Source organism: Euprymna scolopes, chromosome 36, assembly GCF_053919585.1.
Source record: "Euprymna scolopes isolate OS-2025 chromosome 36, ASM5391958v1, whole genome shotgun sequence".
Classification (NCBI taxonomy): Eukaryota; Metazoa; Mollusca; class Cephalopoda; order Sepiida; family Sepiolidae; genus Euprymna; species Euprymna scolopes.
In genome coordinates, this window is record NC_136517.1 from 9,684,587 (window position 1) to 9,708,654 (window position 24,068).

Genomic DNA, 24,068 nt, shown 5'->3' on the forward strand with positions numbered 1-24,068 from the left:
AAGATCTTGAAGAACGGAAACCATATTGCGTGTCACTAAGAAGGTTATTTCTGCTGAGGTGGTTGACTTAATATGGATTCCAGCAACTTACTCATGACACACAGGAGACTTATTGATCCGTACTGAAAGGAAGATGACTTATCACCTGAGTTCTTAAATACAGGGCATACTGATGAGGTTTTCCAGGGTGTTGGAAAGCACTTCTCCTTAAGGCAACGCTTAAACAGTTTCATAAGTATGGGAGCAAGTTCTGGTTGAAGCTTTTTTTAATACTATGATTTGAATGCCGTCAGGGCCAGTTGTTTTACTGGAATTTAGGTTCTTGATTGGTTTGGCGACCTCATGCACAGATATTTGTATGTTACCTAGCGTGTTGTGTGTTATAGGAGGAAATACTGGGAGTTGATGGCCTTCATTGCATGGGGTAGAATTTGCTGCAAAGTTCTTGGCAAATAGTTTGGCCTTGTCTGATGCTGACGAGATGACCTCTGGTCCATTGATAATGGTTGGGATAGAACGCACACTTCTGTTCAGGATCTTATTTGTTATTTTCCAAAACTGGTGAGAACCAAGCCGCTGATCAGCTCCTTTGGATTTAACAAACTGAGCATATAGCTCTCTTGCATTTTTTATTACTCTTTTACAGTGGTTGCTGACGTTCCTGAAAGCAGTTTTAGTCTCGGGGCATCTATTATGTTGGTAGCTATGGAAAAAGTGATGTCTGTGTGCGATGGCAGCAGCACATTCTGGGGAGAACCATGCCTGGCTGTTAGGTTTTTGTTGGAATATTTTAGATGGTATGAATCGGTCTATGCCTACAATTAACCATTCAGTCAGGTCTGATACTATAGAGGACACATCCTTTTGGAACATGGAATGCAGAGGTAGATCAGATATGAATGTACGGAAGCTATCCCAGTCAGCCATGGAGTATTGGTATACAATACAGTGGAGGGGTACCTCTGGGGACATTACATTTCATTTTTATCTTTACTGACACAACAGAGCGGTCGGAGGACCCTAGAGGAGATAGAACGGAACATGAACACAGCTCAGGGGAAGTTGAGAGAAAAAGGTCTAGAAGGCTTGCATACTGACCCGTAATAGCGGGTGCATGGGTGGGCTCGCGAATAATCTGTGTGAGGTCATAGGCAATGGTAAAATTATGACAGAACCTCCCTTCATCATCTGTCTTATTTGAGTGGGTCAGCCATTCCACATGATGGACATTGAAGTCAGTACAGATGTGAATGTTAGCCGAGGGATGTGCAGACAGGATGTGGTCTATTTTCTCAGATATACTCTTAAAGATAGTAACTCTGCTGTTGTAGGGCCGATAGAGGGCAAATATAAATGCACTGGTGTAAGCAAGTGCAACCCGGAAGCACATATAAGGTAAATTAGGGTCTTCTCTGGAGATATCCCTGCCACACGGGAAGCCATCTTTAATGTAGGCACATGTTCCATGCCCATGGCGATCTTGGGGGTTAGATTTAGATGTTAAGTTAGAGTATCCGTTAATTATGAACTCATCTAGGGAAGTGGTCGGCCCTATTCCAGTTTCGCTTAGAAAGAATGTCCGGTTTCGTCTCCTGTAATTGTGTTTCAACCTCTGAAAGGTTGGAACATAGACCCCTGATGCTTGAGAAGGAGACATGTAGGGGTCTACATTGGAGGGTGAAGTTCTAGGTTTATTCAATTTTTTGTACTGGAGATATTTCACGTTGAGTTTTTAGGATTTGTGGAACAGGTTGGCATACTTGGTTAGAGCAGGATAGAGAGGGAAAGTAAGAGAGAAAATGAGAGGAAGATTTTTTTTTTTTTTTTAGCACATGATAAGGTAAAGCCGTAACAATTACCCACTAGTATGGCATTGAGAGGCCCCACCAGAGACTACTATATGGTCCAGAATCCATTCACCAAATGGCAATACAGCAGCCCCAGTACTTTGTACCTGCTGATAGGACGGCCTCCTTAGTGGTTAATCCAAGGTTCGGGTCCCTGACTATCAGGCGGATAACGTCAATCCAGACAAAACGTTTACCTCCAGCACCCTTACTAGTGACATGGCCATAAGGATAGACATAGAGACAGAAAATTTCTGATATCTCAGACTACTGTTCACAAAGTACTACCGACCTGGAAAGCAGTTTTTTCTTCACCTTTTGCCAGAAACATCACTCATTTGAATGAGGACTGAGGGACAAAAAAGGAGAAGCGAGAGTTACTGGAGCTGCTGAGTACACACCCACTGCATTATCTACTCTCTGTTAAAAAAAAATATTTTTGAATTTCTTTTAAACCCATACACTTCTGCATTATCATCAACTTTCATATGAATATGACTCCTTGCATAATATATAGTTTTCAATTTATGTGCTAATCAGCAAAGATTTATAGTTTGCCTATGAATATCATTTTGCTGAACTAATTTCCTCTGATACAATAATTAAGTGATTGATTTTGTGCTACGAAACAGATACTGTCAAGAATTGTAAATGTCAACTGAATTAAAGGAATAAATTATAAGATGGTCAACATCATGAATTTTGGAATATAGTTTTTTGTCATTTATTCACTATATTGCTCTGTAATTACATTGAGTTTCTTAAATAAGGATTGGTATATATCATAAGAATATATATTTCTACAGAAATACGAGTATATATATATATATATATATATATATATATATATATATATATATAAGATTATGATCATTATTTATTTTTTACATTTCAGTATGTTGTTTCATATGTACGTAAACATCTTGGAGATCCAACCATTGGGAAATATGCAAAAATCTGCTTTGCCCAATTAAGAAAACCAAGAGTTATGGCCCGAAAATTTCCCCCGTCGGCAATGGAGATACTTGTAAGTAAATCTTCCAGTAATTTTATCTCTAATTAATTGTACCCACTCGTTGATTGGGATGCAGTGAAATCGTTTTAGTTTTTAGTTTTCAATTGGTTGCATAGTTTTAAACCTATACAGAAAAAGAAATAAAATTTTTTTAACTGTAACGTAGACAACTGCTATTATATTCTTCAATTAAAAATATGAATCATCTCTCCTGCTGATTTTTATTTTCAGGGGATTATTTAGAAATGTTTCATATTACCAGTCATCTGGGTCAAACAAAGTAATTTAGGGGAAAAAAAAACTTTAGTGAAATACATTATTATATTTCCAAAGCATGCTAACATGACAATAACAAATGACATCTGGCTAGTCAGAAACAACGTTTGATTTGTCAGCTTAAATCCTATTTAGGCCTGACTTTAGAAATCCGGCAAGATAACTTTGTATTACATAACATGGTACAACAATAACAAATGAAAATTGGCTAGTCAGGCGCAAAGTTTGATTCATCGACTTAAATACTATTCAGGTCTGACTTTGAAAATCTGGCAAGATAAGTTTATACGTTAGACCATGAAGGAAGGGGGGAAAGCACTAGGATTGGTTCTCTAACTTTGAAATTATTTTATCCTTTATTCTACCAATGTTGAAACACGGTTCACAAGAACAGATTGCAGACTCTATACCTGTCATCTTAATAATTATTAACCTTTATAGACTGTCCCACCATCTTTGCTTGCTTGAATCTTGTAATAAATAATTTTACCAAGAATTCTTCCAAAGTTTGGGTTTTGGTTTCGATTATAGCTGATAGCACCCAAGTCATAATTTTTTTTACTTTTGAAATCTATATTAGAGAAAAATATGATATATAATAATCGATACTGTATTAATATACGAAATCTGCATAAATTAAAATATATTTAAGCGCATTTTATAACCGGGCAACAATGGGCGCTTCTGCTAGTTAATTATAAAGTTCTGCTTACAGCAAAATGTGTAAGTTCTCACACCTGAAACCTATCTTAAGATTGGCTGAAAGAGAACTTTAAGACTAATTAAAAGCCCAGATCTTAGCTCTATATATTATTCTGGGTGTGTGGTAAAATGCTATAGATGTATATGTTTTTATGTTTGTTTCTATATTTCCTGGGTTTTTTTTTTTTTTTTCTAGAATGTTCAGAGATTGAGGTCTTCAGTTGTTTCTATATTTTTTCCTATTTTTTCCCAGAGTGTCCAGATATTAAGCCCTTTGGTTTGTAAGATACACTTCATGGATGAAAAGACCAAAGCAGTACACGCCATGCCCTGTGACACAACAGCAGAAATTCTAGAAAAGGTGGCACAAAAAATGGGCCTCCAGTCTGTCGAAGGCTGGGCACTTTATGAAGTAAGTGAAATATGCTGAACCATGGAGCTATTTTCTGGTTAAAACATTTTCTGCCCAAAACATTTTCAGCTCAAAACATTTTCTGCCCAAAACATTTTCCGCCCAAAACATTTTCCGCCCAAAACATTTTCCGCCCAAAACATTTTCTGCCCAAAACATTTTCCACCCAAAACATTTTCTGCCCAAAACATTTTCTGCCCCAAATATTTTCTGTCCAAAACATTTTCCGTTCAAAACATTATCCGCACAAAATATTTTCAGCCCAAAACATTTTCTCATAAAATAAAAAATAAAATTAATTGAAGCTAATCTTCTATATATATAAAAGCGAAAATGTATGTATGTATGTATGTATGTACGCTTTTCCTCGATGTCCACAAAAGGCTTCTTTCAAAAAAGCGCTTGCTCAGTTCACAACTTCTTAAAACTTTTTATATCATCTATAAATTGTAATATCTCAGAGTTACCCACGAAGCTCGCCTGTCTATTTAATTTTATTGACTTTCAAACGTTAATTATTCGGCATTTCCCGCATCGGCATGCGTTACATTTGGTTTTCGGTATAAAAAAAAGCGAAACTCGACTCTAATCACAGGCCGAAAGCCAGTTGTCTCAAAAGAGCTAAGTAACGTTTGTTCAATGTCGACTTCGTCATATCAGACTGTAGCTTTCATTTCACTCCTCCTAATAAACAGGGAGCGGGTTTTTAAAAACAAACAAACCGATTTATTCACCTCATTCAAAACTGTCCCGTACAAAATGCTAACTGCTGAATACCTATCACCATCACGTCAATCAAAAACGCGCAACTGTTTTTTTTTTAAACACTTTACTATTTTCCAACTGCGCGTCGTGAAGGCTTCGTTTTTTTTTCACGGGCACCTGTTTTTTTTTTTTTCACATTTTGGGGGGTTTTTCACATACTCCGAAAAATACCCGGGCAACGCCGGGTACCCCTCGCTAGTCATTTAATAAAATTAATGATTCCATCAGATAATGTAATTCTTTAGCAGCTTAGTAGATCATCAAAGTTAAGCAATGATGAATCTGGTTAGTACGTAGTGGGGGATGATCATTTGGAAATATTAGGCATTGTAGGTAATACACTCCATCCAGGTGTATAAATATGTACTGACCTTGTTGAGATGCATAATTGGCGAGAGATTAGCTTTGTTTTAATTTAAGGTTCAAATTTTTGGACCGGTGGTACAGTTATATAAGCCACACTGGTAATTGTTATTAAACATGAAATATGTTTGCGAATAATAAATATTTATTTATAAAAAAAAAATATTTTATTAAAGCACTGTTCAATTGTAGAACTTTGAGAGAAACATGAAAAATTTCTAATCAAGCAATATTGCAAAAGTTTTCTCCCTTGGCAGATCGAACACATTTTAAGACTTACTATATTTGTAAATAAAATATAGAGTTGATTTCTTTTACATTTAAATATGATTGTCTCAGTGGTTGAATGCTTAGGAATGTTCAGTCGGGTTATTTGAGTCTAGAGTTCAAATCATACAACAGGGCTCTACAGACAAATTTATCTTTAGTTGATCTTTGATAACTAAATGTTTTTGTTTAATAGCCAAATAGAAAAGTTACTAGCCAAACCCACATGATTTTTAGAATATGACATCTTCATTCTGTGACGAGTATGTACACCATAACGATTTTTCTGTATATTTTTTTAATAAGTGTAATTCTAAATATACAAATTTTATATTGATACTTGAACGTATAAACATTCAAATTTTTTCAGATGTTTTTTTAAAAGAGCCTTCGTTAAAAAAAAGAGTATATTCTATTAAACTTTTATTGTTTAAATAATTTTACTTTGTTCATTTTATTAAAAAAGTTGAAAAGACATTTTCACTCAGTAGTGAGCCTTGAAAGATTGTCAGTGAAAGAAATACAATCGTCAAAAGATAAGCGTTTCATTATTTCTAGTCGCCACTTTGAAAAATATCTCATAAATGCGACTGTTTCACTCGCAATGTAGATCTCTGTACAACCAGCCACGCTAATGATTATTAATGAACATGAAATGTATATCTGTTGATACTAACAGGGCTTTATGTTGCGAGTGGATCAGTTGTATTTGCGAGTGATGTTTTTCAAGTGGCAACTAGAAAGAATAAAAGGCTTATCTTTTGGACCTTACAATCTTCCAAAGTTCATTGCTGAGCGAAAAATGTCGTTTCAGCCTTTTTTTTTTTTTTTTAAATGAAACGATCAAAGTCAAATCACGCAAACAACAAAAGGTTTAATAAAATGATATAACTTTATTTTTAAACAAACGCTGTTTAAAAAAAAAAGACATCTGAAGAAATTTGAATGTTATACCTTCAAGTCTAAGCATAATATTCGGGCATATTTGGAATTATACTTATTAAAAAAATACAGAAAACTCTTTATAATGTACGTACTCATCACAGAACGAAGATGACATATTCCAAAAATCACGTGGGTTTAGCTAGTAACTTTTTTTATTTGGTTCGTAAACAAAAATATTTAGTTGTCAAAAGTGAACTAAAGATAAATTTGCACATAGAGCTGAATAAGTATTTACTCATAAAAATATTGATTTAAATACCGTGCGTGTGTGTCTCTCTCTCTCTTTCTATATATATATATATATGTATATATATATATATATATATATATATATATATATATATATATATATAATGTTCAGATAAAGCATAATTACCTTGACACACCGGTTCTCGCCAGATCACTGAAGTTAAGCAACGTTGTGCCCGGCTAGTACAAGATGGGAATGCTAGGCGCTGTATGTGCTCTCCGCTTATCTCGGCATTGTTTCCAGTCGTCCTGTACCTCAACTTGCCACTGGTATGCAACAATGTTCACTCAGGAGAGGCGTGGTTGGTGACTGCACAACTCTTGCCACAAAAATTTCATGCGCAGGCACCTTTATAGTGGGTATCCATAGTCTGTCAAGACTGAAGGAAGCCACATTATATATATATATATATATATATATATATATATATATATATATAGTCTTGAAAGTTTTTTAACCTTTAAAACTAAATTAAAAAAAATTTCATTTTTATTTTTATTTTTTGCATTCGTTGGAAAACTATTTAGTCAGTAAGTCGTTTAATCACCTGCAATACACACACACACACACACATATATATATATATATATATATACATATGTATAGAGAGAAAGGGGATTAAAGAAATATTGAAAAATCTTTTAAATGGAGACTTATCGAGATATAAAAAGCTCAACGTATAGGGTGGAGCATATTATATAAATAGAATTATAGACAAAATAAAATATATATTTGTGCATATTGCTTTATTTGTCAGTTCAATTTGGGAAACATCAATGGGAATAGGGGTTATGAATGTTCTTTATGCCTTGGCATTTCGAAGCCTAATGCTTCTCATCAAAAGAGGAGGAAGGAGCTAGGTTACATACATGAAGAATGTGACAACTAGCCTAGGGTTAGATTAGGAAAGCAATGTTTAAATTCACGAGATAGAAGGAAGATAATAAAACGAAATTAGCAAAGGGATCCAGAGGATACACGATATAAGGAAGAGTAGATTAAATATAATAATTATATATCATCATCAGTCGCATCTTTCGCTTGGTGTGGATTGCGAACCCACGTGACTTATTTTTCGCCATTCCTTCCGATCCATGGCAAGTTGGTTGATGGACGCCCAACTGTTGAGATGCCCAATCAAAAAACATTTTCTCTACACCTTCTCTTTGGCTTTCCTCTGCCTCTTTTGCCTTCTAACATACCTTCAAATCATAACTTTGACAGGAGGCCAGTGGTTGATTGTTTGACATGGCCAAAAAGTTTTAGGAGTTTTACTTTTGATTTTATCAAATAGAGGGGGAAGTAGTTTGATGGGGGATGGATATTTTGTTTTTTTCGATCAGGTAATGTTTCGAAATGAAACGCATTATGTGATTTTGAAACACCGCAATGAAATTGGCTAATTGTTTAGTCCATGTGATACAATCAATGCCATAGAAAATTACTGGGGGGACATAAATTAAATAAACTTTTATTTTAACAGTTATCGGCATCTTTTTTGATTTTAGAATGGTGCTGTGTTATCGAAATCCGCTCAACCCAGCCCGATTCTGTGTTTCAATATCGTATCATGATATATAATATTCTTTAATGTGTTTAAAAGTGACATCGAACCTATTAATATAGTTTATTAACCATATTAATATAGTTTATTAACCATATTAATATAGTTTATTAACCATATTAATATAGTTTATTAACCATATTAATATGGTTTATTAACCATATTAATATGGTTTATTAACTATATTAATATGGTTTATTAACCATATTAATATGGTTTATTAACCATATTAATATAGTTTATTAACCATATTAATATGGTTTATTAACCATATTAATATAGTTTATTAACCATATTAATATGGTTTATTAACCATATTGATATGGCTTATAAACTATATTGATATGGTTTATTAACTATATTGATATGGTTTATTAACTATATTAATATGGTTTATTAACTATATTAATATAGTTTATTAATCATATTAATATAGTTTATTAACAATATTAATATAGTTTATTAACAATATTAATATAGTTTATTAACCATATTAATATGGTTTATTAACCATATTAATATGGTTTATTAACTATATTGATATGGTTTATTAACTATATTGATATGGTTTATTAACTATATTGATATGGTTTATCAACTATATTGATATGGTTTATTAACTATATTGATATGGTTTATTAACTATATTAATGTAGTTTATTAACCATATTAATATAGTTTATTAACCATATTAATAGGTTCGATGTTTCTATTACTTTTGTGCATGTGCACATAATTTACTAGAGTGAAATCGCATGCATAAATAATCTAAAATTTTTACTGGCGATAAATCCAGATGGATCTGAAAAAACTTGGGTAAAAAGCGACTATGGCAGTTACATCAGCCAGTTTTTTATGTTACTTAATGAAATATATATATTCATTAAATAATATAAGCAATTGCTGTCTGCATGTTTTGGTTCTGATCTTTTGCAGTTTTCTTGTTTCTGACAAGAACTGGCTGATGTAACTGTCATAATTGTTTTTTACCCAAGTACTTTCAGATCCATCTGGATTCATTGTCATCAAAAACTTTAGGTTATTTATGTATGCGATTTTTTTTTTTCACTCCAGTAAATCGCATACTATTAACTATATTAATAAGTTTGATGTTAAAGGCATTTAAGAATATCATTGCTGTTATTGAAATTCATTTTGTTAATATTTGGTTTCTTTGATTTAATTCGTAGTGCTCCTAGCTTTTGCCATAAATATATTTTCATAATTTACTACTTAGCTCTACTTGAGTATTGAGCACTGCTGATGTAAATGAAAATCAATACATAAAATAATCTTATGTAGATTCTCTCTCTGTACATCTATCTTCTATATATATAAAAGGCAAAATGTGTGTGATCATTTTATGTATGTCTCGCAAAGGCTTTTTTCGACGATGGTCCCGGGGGGTTACTATCACTTAGAACTGTTTATATACCCCCTAGATAATAATATCTAGGATTTGGGAACACGGGTCGTCTCTAGATTTATTTACGTCGATTTTTACAAAATTATTGCTATTTCAGTCTGACAGATACTGCAAAACCATATGTGGGAGCAACCTCACATATAAGACCTTGGTCAATGTAGGGGCAACCCTTTATACCAATTGTCACTATTCAGCTCCCCTACTCCCCCGGGAGTTGGTCCCCATTTCCCCTTCACCCCTCACATTAAAAATCGGCCTTGTGCCTAATTTGCTTGTTGGGGGGGCAAATAAATACGGCATTGTTTCCAGCAATCGCACCAGGAAACATCCAGAAGCAATCAGCTTTGATCAATGTGGGGCCAAACTCCTTATATCAGACAATTGCTATTCAATCTGGACAATGGGGAGCTGGTTTCCCCCTCCCCAACATCTTGGGGGAAAAGCCACTGTCCCGCAGCAAAAGTTAACTCCGCTACTTCTATTTGACCTCATTAATGAGGTTAAATAGAAGCAGCAGAGTTAACTTTTATTGCAGACACGTGTCAATTCTGTTTTTAATATTTAAATAAATAAATTCAAACATGTTTCCGTTAGTATTTCGCGGTGGCCAAATGGTTAACGTTGCATGTTTTTTTTTCACACTTTAATTTCCAACTTTGCCTCAACGGTCCAAGTTTGATCCTCATACTTACCTAACAAAACATTTTTTTTTATTTTACCCCCCCCCCCGAGTTTTGATTTACCCAAAACCACACACACCTCAAAACACCCGAGCAACGCCGGGTACCCCCCCCCCCGCTAGTATATAAATAAAACAATAGATGTAGGCATGTGTGTGTGAAAATATTTAACCAACAAACCAAACTCAAACAACTGGTCACATAACATTGAGATTAACAGGAAATAGTAATCAAACACCAAGTATGGTTTATAATAAGTAAAAATTTTGGTTGGATGAATAAAACGTACAAACTTATTAACAAGTTGAAATGCAAAATGTTCGTTTCAACTTGCTAACATGTTTCTATTACTTTTGTGCATGCGCAAATTCAGTCATAGCTTGAAGTGATTTAATTTCAAACCTTTCTTATTTATCTGTCTGGTTAGTTCTAACGGTAGAGAACGCAGCTAGAGACATACATGTTTTGGTTTTGATTCTAACTTAAAAATCAGTACTATATATATATATATATATATATATATATATATATATATATATATATATATATAATATTCAATAGAGAATTGGCTCTGTAATAATAAATACAAAATTTGCATAAATTAAGATACCATATTTAAGCGTATTTTATGACCCAGCAAAGCTGAGTGCCCTTTCCCCACTAATATATGATAATAATAACAATAATATTAAGAATAATAACAATAATATTAATAATAATAACAATAATATTAATAATAAAAATAATATTAATAATAAAAATATTATTGATAATAATAATAATAATGATATATGATAAACTATAATGAAGAGATTCCTACCATATAAGAATGCCAATTTTATTTATAGAAAATGACGAGTATTCTTGTATTTTGAATATAAATATTTTTTATTTTTTTATTTTAACAAAACCATGAATGTAAATCATCTCCAAAACTCTTAAATCGTAACGAAGTATAACTTGATGTAATTCTTTGTTGGAGTAAAGTGTAGTATCTGCTCTAATACTATACTTCATCTTTTCTGTCCTTGGTTAGTGAAGGAAAAATTCTTCTTAGACTGAGGCAGTTTTAATTTTTGTTCCAATTCGGAGTGCTCCTGATGTGATGTATAAAATGCATCTGGGTTCCTCCTCAGAAGAATATGGTTGGTTGGTTAAGCTTTGAAAAATCTCAAAAGGTATGCCGAAATTCTCACGCTTAAGGATATACCAATTTCAACCACAACACTCGTTCTTTATTACACCAAACCAGCCAACAACACTCAGCTACTTCAAACGTGTATATCCCTTTCATGGGACATATCAACTCCTTTTTTGACAAGCTAAATTTTACATGCATTAAAAACTGACCTTGTGTCTAACACTGCTCTTGTGGAGAGGCAAGTGTATGGCGACAAAAAAAAAAAATCATTTTGCATATCAGACAAGTGAGAATTAAAATTTCACTAAAAAATATTCGAGAGAAAATTGATGTACGTGGTTGTTTTTAACTTTCTCGTGCAAATAATTATCTTTTTGCTGAGAAATCTGGAGAAACTAATTTGATGTGTCCATGTTATGCCGACATTTCTGGAGTGGCTGTTACATCCTGGGCGTAGCAACCAGTTCCTCAAGTGTTAAATAATAGTCCATGGATGATAAAATGATAAGCACATCCCCTTGAAATCAAGGGGTAGATATGACGTCTGTTATGTCTGCTTGACAGGTCTTCTCTTCGAGGTCTTTGTCTCATTAATTCTCTCCTGAGAATTAGTTGGGACCATCATCTGAAAAATGCATGCTGTATAAAATGAGCAACATACACATTTTCTTATGGATATAGAAATTTATTTAGATGTTGAAGAAGCATTTTAAAAACTCGAGATCTGAGCTGGCATACAACCCAACTGTTCTTGACAAAGTTGAGGGTCCAACTTTTTGTGATTGATTCAGATGGCGCCCAACTTCCAACTGAATATCTCTTTCTCTTGTGATGATGAAAAGAGAGAAAGAGAAAGACACATGCATACATATGAACAAGAAACAAAGATATATTTGTTATTATATTTACTGTTCGTCAACTAAATTGATTTTTCGACAGCTTTAGTCAACATCGATTTTATAAACAACTGTCAACTATAGTTTGGATAAAAAAAACTTGATTTATGACATACTCTGAAATCAGTTATCATAACACAATTTGAATTATGCTTACAGAAAGGTAAGCATAAGGTTTTTAAATGTAGGGAGCTCAAGTTTCCTTCAAAATGGCTTTCATCATTGTGCCACACTTTTTAGTGGTTAATATATACAAGAAGGGAACACCAAAAGTGCAATGAGTAAGTTGAGCAATAACTGGTTTGTGTACAAAATGTGTAAGACAATGAAAACAATCATTTTGCATTTTCTTATTTTCTTCATTTTCCAGGTTACATCTGAGCATGAAAGGTTTATTCGGGGATATGAGTATGTGGCTGACATATTGGCTCAGTGGGATCAGTAAGTCTACATCTTTTCTCAGCATTTATTATAAAACTGTTTCACCTTTGCTCAACCCATTCTTCTCTTGTTTTACTGTATTGAAAATTATAAAAATGTAAGTCAGTCACCTCTTCTTTATATATATATATATATATATATATATATATATATATATATATATATATATTATAAAACTGAAATCGTCTTGCTTGGACTTTGAAACCGTACATCCAGTCTACAGCTTCCGGTTTGAAAAATTCTGTGCATATGTAAGTAAATAAAAACAAAGCCAAGAAAGTTTTTTTTAATCAACAATTTTTTTGCGTTTAAAATATGCAAATAAAAGCAAAACTAAATCCTTTTTTTTTTTTTCATCACCATTTTACTTGTATTTTCATTGCAAGTTGGAATCATTTTCAAACAATTTTTATTTAAAAGAAACAATAATCCAAATCTAATATGAGATTCTTCAGGAAATGCCACAAAAATTTCTAGTAGGATTCTTTAATTCAAAATAAACTTTCTTTCGTTTTCATTTTTTTTACCAGTTTAATACTTCTTTAATCCATTTTTCATACATTAATTTGGGACGATAAAACCAACGCAAAATATTTAACATTACAAAAACATTAATGACTAAAAAAAACTGATATTTGGGCTTGACAATGAATTCTTCTGGAAAAGTATGCGATGCTAACTGCAGATTAAAATGTAACATTTGCTAATGTCTTGGTAAAATAGCTATCAGTGACAACATATCCAACAACGCTGGCAAAATTCATAGCCGTTGACTTGTGATAAGTGCTTTTGTTAAGAATTGCATGTCTTTGTTTATAAAGCCATTCGGCGGAAGTGACCTCAGACAAATTTTAAGATTCGGATAACCAACACTGTATATAATGTAGCGTTTTTAAAACAAATATAAAATATAAGTTTTTGGTAAATTTTCACTTGGTTTCCTTTAAAATGACTTCATAGTTTTTTGGGTGTGCTGAAAACGAATATCGCATTTAAATTTTCAGCAAATAAGTAGTTTTACGGATATTAAGCAATTCCTTATGTTCAAGGTTTCCAGTTATTAAGTAATTCCTTATGTTAAAAGTGGTGCCCATTGTTGTATGCGCAAGCGCTCATATTTTTGCCATAATTAATGTACTCACTATTCCATAGCTAGCCATAACATATACTGACCACGGGTAGTCTAGTATATATATATATATATATATATATATATATATATATATATATATATATATATACAGTAGCGTCCAAAACTAAAGGAGAAAATTTTAAAACCTAATATTATATTTGTTATAATTCTTTTTTCATCCTTTGCAAATGATTCAAATTTTAGTATGCTATTATGGATGATAACGACTACCAGTTGTCAAAATTTCAGTTTTTCACAGGTGTTATTTCTAACAAATATTAGGTTTTAAAATTTTGTCCCTTAGTTTTAGATGCTACTATGTATATATATATATATATACACACACACACACACACACACACACACACACACACAGCATAATCATAATTAGAGTGGCACTGTGCCTTGTTTGAGGCGAAAATGGAATTTTAAAAAAAATACTGAAGTTAAGCACTATTGAACCTGGCCAGTAGCAGATGGGTAGCCATTTGGCAATAGCAGATGTTATATGTAGAAGGATGTTGACACTTCCAGCAGCCCCTGCATTCCACTTGGCCTCCAGCTAACTTGAGCCTGTCCTGCCGGTGGATCAGGCTAGTTGGGGTGAGATATTGCTGCTAGCTCTGCACAAATCAGCTTCACTTTTAACAAATTCTCAGTGTGTGTCATCCATTATCCCTATGATAATAGTTGATATTGGGAATGACTGAAAAACCGACCTCCCTAATGAAACCTGGTCCAATTGAACCCCAAAGAATGAATAATTATTCTTAAATTTTAGATATTAATAATCTAGAGCAAAAATATCAATTAAACATCAAAAGAATAAAACATCAAATAAATAAAACATCAGGTAAATAAAATATCAAACAAAATAAAAAATAAAATAAAATATCAAACAAAATAAAAAATAAAATAAAATATCAAACAAAATAAAAAATAAAATAAAATATCAAACAAAATAAAAAATAAAATAAAATATCAAACAAAATAAAAAATAAAATAAAATATCAAACAAAATAAAAAATAAAATAAAATATCAAACAAAATAAAAAATAAAATAAAATATCAAACAAAATAAAAAATAAAATAAAATATCAAACAAAATAAAAAATAAAATATCAAACAAAATAAAAAATAAAATAAAATATCAAACAAAATAAAAAATAAAATAAAATATCAAACAAAATAAAAAATAAAATAAAATATCAAACAAAATAAAAAATAAAATAAAATATCAAACAAAATAAAAAATAAAATAAAATATCAAACAAAATAAAAAATAAAATAAAATATCAAACAAAATAAAAAATAAAATAAAATATCAAACAAAATAAAAAATAAAATAAAATATCAAACAAAATAAAAAATAAAATAAAATATCAAATATGAAATTAATAAAATATGAAATAAATAAAATAAAATATAAAATAAGTAAAATAAAATATAAAAAAATAAATTAAAATTTTAAATAAATAAAATAAAATTTAAAATAAATAAAATATCAAATAAAATAAAATATCAAATATATTAAATATCAAATTAATAAAATATAAAATAAATAAAATAAAATATAAAAAATAAATTAAAATTTTAAATAAATAAAATAAAATTTAAAATAAATAAAATATCAAATAAAATAAAATATCAAATATATTAAATATCAAATTAATAAAATATAAAATAAATAAAATAAAATTTAAAATAAATAAAATATCAAATAAAATATAATATCAAATAAAAAATAAAATAAAGAAATCAAGTTAACAAAATATCAAATAATTCAAATATCAAAGAAATAAAATATCAAGTGAAATATCAAGTAAATAAAATATCAAATAAAATTCACTGATTATTGTAATCAATTATTGATTGTCCGTATTTTATTGGCATATTTGAAGAATTTATTTTCAAGATATTTTTGGCGTGTCTTTTTCTAGACCATGATCCACAGTTTGCATCTTATGAAGGCAATGCTTTAAAAGCTTTGACATTATTGCTCTGACCTTGTACCTGCCATGGACAGATATCTCGGCTTAAAGAAAGGCAGATAATATCTGTGAACATGTGCAATCATTTATACATGCATTAAGAACTCATTATGACGATACTTACAATAGAAAGACTATATATAAATAGTCTCTCTTTCTCTCCTACTCTCTACCTTCCCTTACCCTGTCTTCCCCTACGTCACTTCTTCCTCTTTACTTCCCTCCTTCAATTTCTCTTTCTTTCATCTTTTTCCTTTATCTTCATATCTCTTTCCCCTCTCTCTATTTCTTTCTCTTTTCATATCTTTATCTCAGATCTTCCTCCGTCCATCTCTCTTTATTTCTTCCCTTACCTCCCCCTTCCTCTCTGTCTCTGTCATCCCTTCCTTCCTCTGCTATTTCTTTGGAAATTCCCTGTGCACCAATGTCCGTGAATTGCTCCCATTTCCTTTGTGCTTACCCTTTGCAGGATAATCATGGCCATCTTTAATTAGATTTCTTGGCTGAGCTGATGTCACTTGAACGAATGCCAGCAAAATCTTTGGACGTCAACCAATGAATAACTGTTTGTCTTGATCACTTTAATACATCCATAGTCTGCGCACTCTACACTCGTCCTTTTTACCTTTCGCAGTGGACGTGCCAACTTTATTGGCCAGTGCTGAACATGAAATGGATAAAAAAAAAAATGAGCACATGAGAATAATAATGTTAATAATATTAGGTTGGTGCAAAAATGTCGTTTTTTTTTTATGTATATATATATTTGATAAAAAAAATATTATTTTTGCGGCCACATAATAATAATATAATAATGATTTTAATAATAATGTAATAATAATAATAATAAAATATAAAATGTAATAATATAATGATATAATTATAATATAATGATATAATTATAATATAATAATATAATTATAATATAATTACAATAATAATAATATAATAATAATAATTATAATAATAATATGCCATACCAAATATATGAGAAGGGTCAAGGAGGATGGAAAGGCAGAGAAGAGAAAGCACTAGTCAGACCTCTGCTGGATGAGTGCAAGGAGGACTGGGACCTTGGGTAGTCTTTTTGCCACCCAAATTCCAGTGAAGATCAATGGTCGCTGCCAACGAGAAATCAATGGTAAGCGGCTGTTACGATAATGCAAGTTCATCTGCAATAGTTATCGAAAGAGGTGGAGAGTACTGGAAATTTGGGGAGACTTGTTGTCACTCAAACTCCAGAGAATACCAAAAGTTGTTCTCAAAGAGAAATCTTTGATGATAGCCTGTGTGTGTGATGATGATGATGATGATAATAATAATAATAATAATCATCATCATCAGCAGCAGCATCACTTTTGAAAATGTTATCGCTTCACCAGATCAAAAAATTTATTTTTTGAGGAATTTAAATAACAGGAATAGTTTCTTGCAATTGACATACAGAATGTTGTCAAGAACAAATTCAATTTTAGAAAGATTCGAGTTGGTAGGCTCAGTCTTTTTTTTTTTTTTTTTTTTTTACATAGGCATCACCACTTATCAAGGCCAAGAGGCCATTCGAGGATAAGGGTTTAAGAGTGTACAGTATTAGAACGATTCCATGGGGTTGGGTCCGACTAGATCTGAAAACGACTGAAAATAAAATCCGCATCAAGTCCGCTTGAAACCAAATAACAACGTAATATTAGGAAAATAAACAAAAATTTTACTTATTTGAAATTTATCACAAATATATTTCAGAGGTATACTCCATCTTCAGTGTGTTTTGTGTGTTTCTTTTTTTCCTTTTCTTTCTCTTTGCCATGTTGTAAATTTGGAGAAAGAAGTCTGTATAGAGCCGCGCGTTGTATCTGGCGGTTGTATTTTGAAATGTTTGAACTGTGCGCAGGTAACGCGAGAATAACGTCAAGAAAAGGAAAAAAAAAAAAAAAGAAACAAAGAACACACTGAAGATGGAGTATACCTCCGAAATATATTTGTGATAAATTTCAAACAAGTAAAATATTTGTTTATTTTCCTTATATTACGTTGTTATTTGGTTTCAAGCGCACTTGATGCGGATTTTATTTTCTTCAAATTAAAACAAGTTTTTATTGAACTCTCATTCTTGAGGTTATCTTAAAATAATTGGGAGTGGGGGTGTATCAGACTCGGTCTCAGACATCTTCATTAAAAGAAAACACAATTTTCACTAGAAAATATTTTTTTAGCGTGTTTGTACATCCTCGTAGTCTTGTAAAAGGCTTCACTTTTAAATAGCTTCATCACTAAATTCATGGATTGAATGATTGGATTCTGTGCTGCCTAGGGCATCAAAATCTAATTGAGGGATGCTGCTGTCCAAAACTCTAAAATGTTTTCTTTTCACTAAAAAAAAAAAAATGCTAAATCTTCTGATATCACCACCACGGTGTTCTACACAAGTCATTACACAGGACAGAAGCATGACTCGAGACATATTGACAAATGTTAGATTTTCAGAGATCTTAACAGGAAATTATATCAATTGTATTTGAAATTACATTGAATAGCATCCTAGCTATACCTGAGGAAAATAATGTGTGTTGAAAGATAAATAAAAATATGTATCTTTTTTGCCAGACATAAAAAAAACACACAATAGCAGAAACATGGAATCGCTACTGACAGCTGCACAAAACAATGCAATTAGTACAAACTACACATAAGTTAAGATAGGCAAAAACCAAGAAAACGATAAATGTAGACTCTGTGGACAAAGAGACAAAAGAGTAAACCACATCTTAAGTGAATGCTGTAAAGTATTACCAAAAGGAATATAAAAGCATGAATAACTGCATCGGAAAGGTAGTCCGCTGGGAACTATGCAAATTAAGTCAACTCTGTTTGAAAATGTATAGAATAACATTCTGACCCATACTTGTGGATGAGATGTGTGGGAAGATTTTAAAAAAAAAAATGAAAGTACATTTTTTTTTGTGAAGACTAATAAATATTAAACAAAATGATAATGAAGAATGTTTGGTAAAAAAAGAAATATGATCTGCATAGCTATTTTCATTCATTTTTTTTTTTTTTTTAAACACATTTTTTTTTTTTTTTTCAATCATTCTTCTCAACTGCACCTGTGGTATAGAACAACCTTGATCACTACAGTATTTAACAATAACCTATTATGCACATTAGAACGAAACTAGTTATTGTTTGGGGGGGGGGGGAGGCCTCCCAAGTGGAATAGCATATGAGATCCTCACTTTATCTAAGTCCAGCACTAAAAGTGTTTTATTTTAAATGTCCCAAGTCTTTTTACAAAAGACTGTCGTACTTAAGTTTGGAATAGAATTTCCATTGGTCTGTCATACTTAAGTTTGAAATAGAATTTTCATCAATTTATCATGATGCTATTTTAAATAGGATTTATATTGGTCCACCATGTTTAAGCTTAAAATAGTATTTTAATTGGTGTGTCATGCTTAAAAATGGATGCATTTTAAAAATGAAGCCGTACTTATTATTCAGACAAACAACTTCTTTTTTTTTTTTTAACCAAGTATAGATTCTTGTGTATGTTACATTATATACAAATAGGAATTGGTATTAAAGCTTTTGGAAGCATTAAGAATTTAAAAACATTCAACAAACAGATAAAATTGTTTTTAGAACACATTAAAAATGTAAAATGTTTTATTAAAAAAAGAACAGAAGAAAAATATGATTGAATTTCTTTCTTTGTTTTATTTTTCCTTTTTTTTAAGTTGAAATATTTCCGATATATTTCGAACAGTAACAAATCCATCTTCAAATAGTGAAAGAGTTCTATTGCTTGTTTATTTTTCCTTACAAGTAAAATCTTTGTGTTGTTAAGTACAAGGTAGAGAAGGCAGATTTTTTCTGTATCGGATTCACTCCTAAACTGATCCTTATAAATTTTGGAGGATGGCTACTAAGTGTTAGGGTGAGTAATGTGATATATTTAGTTTTACAGGAAGGGGGTAAAAAAATGGGTGGAAGCCTTCATGAAATTTCAGATTACACCGACTTTTGATAAATTTAAACAATGCATAAAAAGACATCAATTAATAAATATTCCACAAATTTCATTTTCTTTTGAATATTTTAAAAGGTTTTTTTTTTTTTTTTTTAGATGGCATAATATGGGCACAATCTCCCTTTTTAAAATCTAAAATATTTCAGATTTACATTGAATTTGATCCATAAGTAAAATTTTCTTTATTTCAGTTTCTGCTTGAGTCCTCCTCAAATTTTTAAACTTTTTTGAGAATGAAAATCATGTAATGAATTTTAATTAAAATCGGATTAAGGATTCTAGGCATATTGTTTAGTATCATTATATCTTGATTTTAATCTTTGTGACGAGACATAAAATCGATGCAAAACTATTCTGTTTGGGGAATTAATTTCACCTATCCTGAGACAGGTATCTTTCTTATAATTTTTTTTTTTTTTGTACTTGGGAGTCACAACTTATGAAGGCCCGAAGGCCACTCGAGAATAAGGGCTAATGAATGCAAGGTAGTAGTGTAGTAATCGTTAATGGTGTAAATTGAGTAGAATTTGATTATTTGTAGGGACGGCTCAACAAGAATTTGTTTACATTGGACTTGAAGGCTACCATGTTGTGAAAATCTATTAAAACAGCTGCAGTCTTGCAAAGCTGCAATACGTGAAATATCCTTGATTAGTCAGCAAAACAAATCATCTGCATATTTAGGTGCAGCGCACTTCAGTGTCTCGTTGTGCATCTACAACTGCATATTTGAAATAACCACCATCTCCTTTCCATCACAGATACGACGATGCTTCGATTGGCATTGGAGGCAGTGAGCAATTCATTGTTCATATCAGCCCCACTCCAATGCAATCATATCAGTCAATCCTTTCTTTCGTTATTTCAGTCGAAAGTGTTCGACTGAACTTCAATCTCCGATTTTTTATTTTAAGACATTCACAGCAAGAACTCTTCTTCCTATCACAATTGAAAATATTTTTTCTTTATGCCTAACATTAAATGGAATTTTGAAGTTTTTTTCCAAGAAATTTCCATACATTGAACACATTACCAAGGGACTGCTTTCCTGTAGACAGCATGCTCCTTTTCAACTTTAATGTCAATAAATACTTGTCACAAATCGATTTCATAAGTAATCAAATTTCTTCATTCCATTCACTTTTTTCAATCCTCTTGTAATATTCTTTATCAGTCAACTCAGTAACCCTTATCCTCAAGTCGCTTTTGACCTTGATAAATGGTGAATCATTAATAATAAAAAATAAAATACCAAGAACTTGTTTACATTGGACGTGAAGGCTATATGGCCTCTCTGATAAAATTGTCTCTGAGATGGGTATATTTGCTGATGACACCATGCTCTATTACAGGCACGAGGGGAAAACGAATGAACACATATCTAAGGAAATGGCAGAAACCCTAGAGGAAGACCTCCAATCTGTTGTGGAATGGGGACAAAAATGGATGGTCACATTTAATGCTGCCAAGACTAAGTTTGTTTTCTTCAATAATTACTAGAGACCTTCTCAACCACTAATAGCCATGGCTAACGATACATTACCTGGAAGTACTTGGTTCAAACTCCTCAGCCTAACATTCACAGGGAACAGGAGTTGGAGCAGATACATTGAGAGCATTGCCAAGGCTGCTGTGAGGAAGGTGGGCTCTCTCTACCGTGCTAGAAAGTTACTCACACCTGAAAGTATCTTGGACCTCTACAGGGCCACCATTTACCCATGTATGGAGTATTGGTGTCACATTTGGGCTGATGGATCTGCTACTAGTCTCTCACTTCTGGACAGGGTTCAAGAGAGTCGCCAACCTGATAGGTCCTAAATTGTCATCCAAGCTTCAACCTCTTTCCCATCTGCTTGTTTTACACGTATTTTAATAATAAATGCTTTGACGAACTACAAGCCCTTGAACCCCCTGGACGTAAATACTTCTGACAAACCCGACAATCAGCAAAATCCCACCCCTACACATAGAAATGCTTAGATGTAAGAAAACTTTCTACTCTAATAGTTTCTTCCCCAGAATTGCTAGACTCGGGAACTCCCTTCCGGGGTCCTGTTTTCTCAACTGTACTGACACGCAGAAGTTCAAGTGTAATGTGAACAGGCATCTTGCTGCTCAACTCCCTACATAGTATCCCTGCAACTTATCTCCCTACATCAAAGTCGCACTGTGCCTAGTTTGAGGTGAAAATGGAATTAGATATATATATATATATATATATATATATATATATACACATATACAAGATGTAGAACATTTGTGTTTCTCTAGAGCTTGTACATTATACATTTATTTTCCATTTTATATTAATAGATTCATAAAAAAAATCTATATGTCAATATTTCAATAAAATGTAATTTGATCTATGGATTTTATATTTATTTTCGATTATTTAAAAAAAATTCTCTTCAACTGATGCATATAATAAAACTAAACGAAACGTGAAATTAAAAATTTGGGTGCTTCTTCATTATAATAACGAAATTCTAAAATCAAAGAATTGAATTTCAAGTAAAACCAATGTATCTACTTAATTGTCATGTCGCAGTAATGAACATATCCAAAAATTATGAAAAACGGTAAGGTAGAAAATGAATTATTAATGAAAATAGTTTTCAAAAGAAATTATTGAAAATTGAGTTTTTCTAAAAAAAAAAAAAAACTAAACAAAAGAGTTTATGAAAGGTAATTATTTTCTGAAATTCTGGAAAATCTTAAGCCAATTTAGCAAAACTCACAATTTTGGCTAATTTTCTTTGAAAAGTATTTTCATTAATAAATAAGTTTTTACATAATTTTTTTTTGCATAATTTTTGGATATGTTCATTAGTGCAATATGACAATTTTTATTAAAAAAAATTTTTTTTATTACATTTTCACCCCAAACAAGGCACATTGCCACGTTGATGTAGGGGGCTACTGTCAGGGGCAGCAACTACTGGGGCACTATGTAGGGATTTGGGCAGCAGGATGTCGGTTCACGTTACACTTGAACTTCTGCATGTCAGTACAGTTGGGAAAGCAGGAACCTGGAATGGAATTCCAGAGTCTAGCGGTACTGGGGAAGAAACTACTGGAGTAAACGGCTCTCTTGCATCTAGGGATCTCTACTGTGAAGGGATGGGATTTAACTGCTTATCGGGGGTATTTACGTCGTGGGGGCACAAGTGTCTGCAGTTCGTCAGAGCCTTCATCATTAAGTAATTAAGTAAATACCATTGTTTTACATGAAATTTAATATTTTGATTTTCGAATTTCCTTCTAACAGTGAAGAAGTACTGCTATTTTTATTAATTTTTTTTTCATATGGAATTTTAAATCAAATTTTTATTTTTTTATTTTTTTTTCATATGGAATTCTAAATCAAATTTTTATTTTTATTTTTTTATTTAAAATTTTTTTTTTTTTTTCTACAGGCAAAAACATTTAACGAATACACCGAGCAAAAACGATTCTTTAACGAAAAAAACCAACAAAATTATTTTGGAGAGTTCTGATTGTCGATTTGTTTTTCGAAAACGAGTCTATCGTCATGTGCATGATATTCCAAAGGACCCAGTAGAGTACCATTTACTTTTTGCAGAAGCTGTACATAAAGTTGTTAAGGTAGGTAACATCTTTTTCTTTTCCAGGAAATGTTGAAGCTTTAGTGAATAAGGATATCCGATTACAAGTGCATTCGAAAGGATGATGGTACGTAAGCAAGAGATAAACAGGACAAGAGGGATTCTTAAAAATCTTATTATGAAAAATTGTGGAATACTAAGTTTTCATGGGCCGAGAAAATCTTGATTTAAAATGAGTTTTTGTATGCCAAATTGATGATTGAACACGGTTATATTTCTTCTCATTTTTGCATTAAATATTAATCCCTATTAGTCTTTAATTGTGCATCGAATGGATACCATAATACTTAGTTTGCTGC

At 31.8% G+C, this 24,068-nt stretch overlaps 1 protein-coding gene across 2 annotated transcripts in view; it reads left to right on the forward strand.

The window, feature by feature from the left end:
• LOC145260324 (myosin-VIIa-like) overlaps positions 1-24,068 on the forward strand; it is a 965,294-nt gene that overhangs the window by 876,652 nt on the left and 64,574 nt on the right. For both annotated transcript variants that reach the window (XM_080118214.1, XM_080118215.1), the window contains 4 exons: positions 2,743-2,874; positions 4,094-4,252; positions 12,920-12,990; positions 23,560-23,749. In XM_080118214.1, coding sequence (XP_079974340.1) covers positions 2,743-2,874; positions 4,094-4,252; positions 12,920-12,990; positions 23,560-23,749 — 552 coding nt within the window. The remainder of the gene's footprint in view (positions 1-2,742; positions 2,875-4,093; positions 4,253-12,919; positions 12,991-23,559; positions 23,750-24,068) is intronic.